This window comes from Penaeus chinensis, chromosome 30, assembly GCF_019202785.1.
Source record: "Penaeus chinensis breed Huanghai No. 1 chromosome 30, ASM1920278v2, whole genome shotgun sequence".
NCBI lineage: Eukaryota > Metazoa > Arthropoda > Malacostraca > Decapoda > Penaeidae > Penaeus > Penaeus chinensis.
In genome coordinates this window covers 14,649,999-14,652,498 of record NC_061848.1, presented here as the reverse complement: position 1 = coordinate 14,652,498, position 2,500 = coordinate 14,649,999, and the positions used below count along the sequence as shown (strand labels likewise).

Below are 2,500 nucleotides of genomic sequence, written 5' to 3'. Positions count from 1 at the left end.
CCCCTCTCTTCCTCTCTCCCTCCCTCCCTCTCTCTCTCTCTTTCTCTCTCTCTCTCTTTCTCTCTCTCTCTCTCTCTCTCTCTCTCTCTCTCTCTCTCTCTCTCTCTCTCTCTCTCTCTCTCTCTCTCTCTCTCTCTCTCTCTCTCTCTATCTATCTATCTATCTATCTCTCTCTCTCTCTCTCTCTCTCTCTGACTCATACACACACGTCTTTAAGCTGCAAAGATAGATATGTCTCTGTGTCTTTTTTCCCTCTATCTTCTCCTCTCATTCTTCGTCTTTCTCTGTCTCTATCTCTGTCCTTGTTTGACTGTCTGTCTGTCTGTTTGTCTGCCTGGCTCTGTCTCTGTCCCTGTCTTTGTCTCTGTCTGTCTATCGGTCTGTCTCTGTCTGTTTGTTTGTCTGTATGTATGTGTGTGTGTGTGTGTGTGTGTGTGTGTGTGTGTGTTTGTCTGCCTCTCTCTCTCTCTCTCTCTCTCTCTCTCTCTCTCTCTCTCTCTCTCTCTCTCTCTCTCTCTCTCTCTCTCTCTCTCTCTCTCACTCACACACACACACACACACACACACACACACACACACACACACACACACACACACACACACACACACACACACACACACACACATATAGACGTCTTTAAGTGCAAGGATAGATATGTACGGGTATTATGCGAACATTTTGTAGAAGTCATGTATCATTGTATGTATTTGGGCTGTTCGTGGTAATGTACATTCGTCCGTGGAGGTTTTTGTGTCCGTGATTTCTCTGTTGCGATAATATAAGTATGCCACACTGTAGAAGCAAAAATCTAGCTAGTCTGATGTTAATTTTGAAAAGGATTTTGCTGTTATCTATATTGTCATTATTTCGTGTGTGTTTTGTGTTGACCTTGCTGGTAGAGAGTATATGTTTTGTCTTTCTTAATGCTAAGGTTTAATCTGTTTACGTTAAGATTATTTTTTAAAAGTTTTTAAAAAGATATTTTAACCACTTTATTTGCATGACTAATGATTAATTATAAAATGAATTATATACTGAATACTGATTTTTGCATGATTTTTATAACAGAAGAAAACTCATGAAATAAAGATTCGTTTACCATCTATGTAATTTTTGAATTACTCCGTGAATTTTTAACCTGTCTTTTTTGCTTGTTTGTTGATTCTTATGATTCTTGCTTATGGCAACATTACCCTATCTCCCGTTTTTTGACACTAGAAGAGTGAACATCCCGAGTCCAGCAAATGTTAGACTGTCCTTGAACACAATCTACATGTCCCATTTCATATTTGCACTTTTTTGACAGTAGTATCTCACCAGCAAACGCTTGTCGCACTAGTGGCCACTGCTATACAACAGAAGCTCGTGTATGATAGAAGAACAAAACAGTTTGCTGACTGTCCCTCATGGCATTCTCCCCTGCCCACTCCCTTCTCCCTGTCGACTTTTTTTAAATATCAGTCTTTGCCTTGACTCCCCTTCCACCTCCCGTTGAGAAGCCTTTGTTTCAAAATTAGTCCGTTTTTGCATTAGCCTCTCGTTGTTGACCAATAAGTGTATTGAAAAAAACCCTCTTCCTTTTCGCGCTGATAAAGGAAATGGCGAAGTCTTTCTCCCCTTAAAGATCTTGTCTGCTGCCACTCGAAAAGCGCTCCCGACGGTACGGCTGCCTCCGCGTCCCTCCTCCTCAGCCTTTCAAAAACACGGCCACATTTAAGACGCTGACAGTTGGACGTGAGACGGCGACACGCAACTGACCACGGTGGAATTAAAGTTAAAAAAAAGGACGATTCGGTTCACATGTGGTCACGCTTTTGCTTGCGAAAACTAAACGAGGCTCGGGTATGAATCTAAGACTCGTGTGAACTATCTTTAGAAAGTGCTTTTCTATATTTTTCTCCTTTGTTATTTCCCCGTTTTCTGCCTTCCCTCCTCCGCAACTCTCGCCCGGACGCCCCTCCGAGACCAGACCCGCCCTGGAAAGCGGGTCCAGTGAGAAGACAAGGAAAAAACCGCAGAAGAAACACGCGAGGACGGATAAGGGCAGAGCGCAGATCCCTTCTCATCCTCCAAACTATTCTTCCTTCCTTCCTAAATATCTTTCCCCATCTTAGCGCCCTTGGTGCCCTACCCATCGCTTATTCTCGGACTCCCTCCACAGTTATCATGGACACGGTAGGATGTATGTAGGGTGCATAACATTACCTTCCTCCCGCAGGATCATGGTGCGAGGGATCTCCTACACGGTACACGGACTCGTCCCTGCTTCCTGTGTCTTCGCCGACCGCTACAACCGCGAGGAGGTCGTCAGGTCCTTCGGCCGGGAAATTAACCTGAACCCGCCGCTGGTCCTCGGCCAGCTGCCGGACATCCCGGAAGAACTGCTCAAGCTGGACCAGGTGAGGGGCTGCGGGCGGGGATAAGAAGGGGGCGTGGTTTCGAGCTTAAAGATTTACTATGTACATGCACTGCATACATACTTACATTCTACATACATAC

At 44.8% G+C, this 2,500-nt stretch overlaps 1 protein-coding gene across 1 annotated transcript in view; it reads left to right on the top strand.

Annotated features, from left to right (window-relative positions):
• LOC125041252 overlaps positions 1-2,500 on the top strand; it is an 83,567-nt gene that overhangs the window by 54,220 nt on the left and 26,847 nt on the right. Inside the window, exon 5 of the mRNA XM_047636089.1 lies at positions 2,220-2,400. Within this exon, the coding sequence (XP_047492045.1) occupies positions 2,220-2,400 (181 nt within the window). The remainder of the gene's footprint in view (positions 1-2,219; positions 2,401-2,500) is intronic.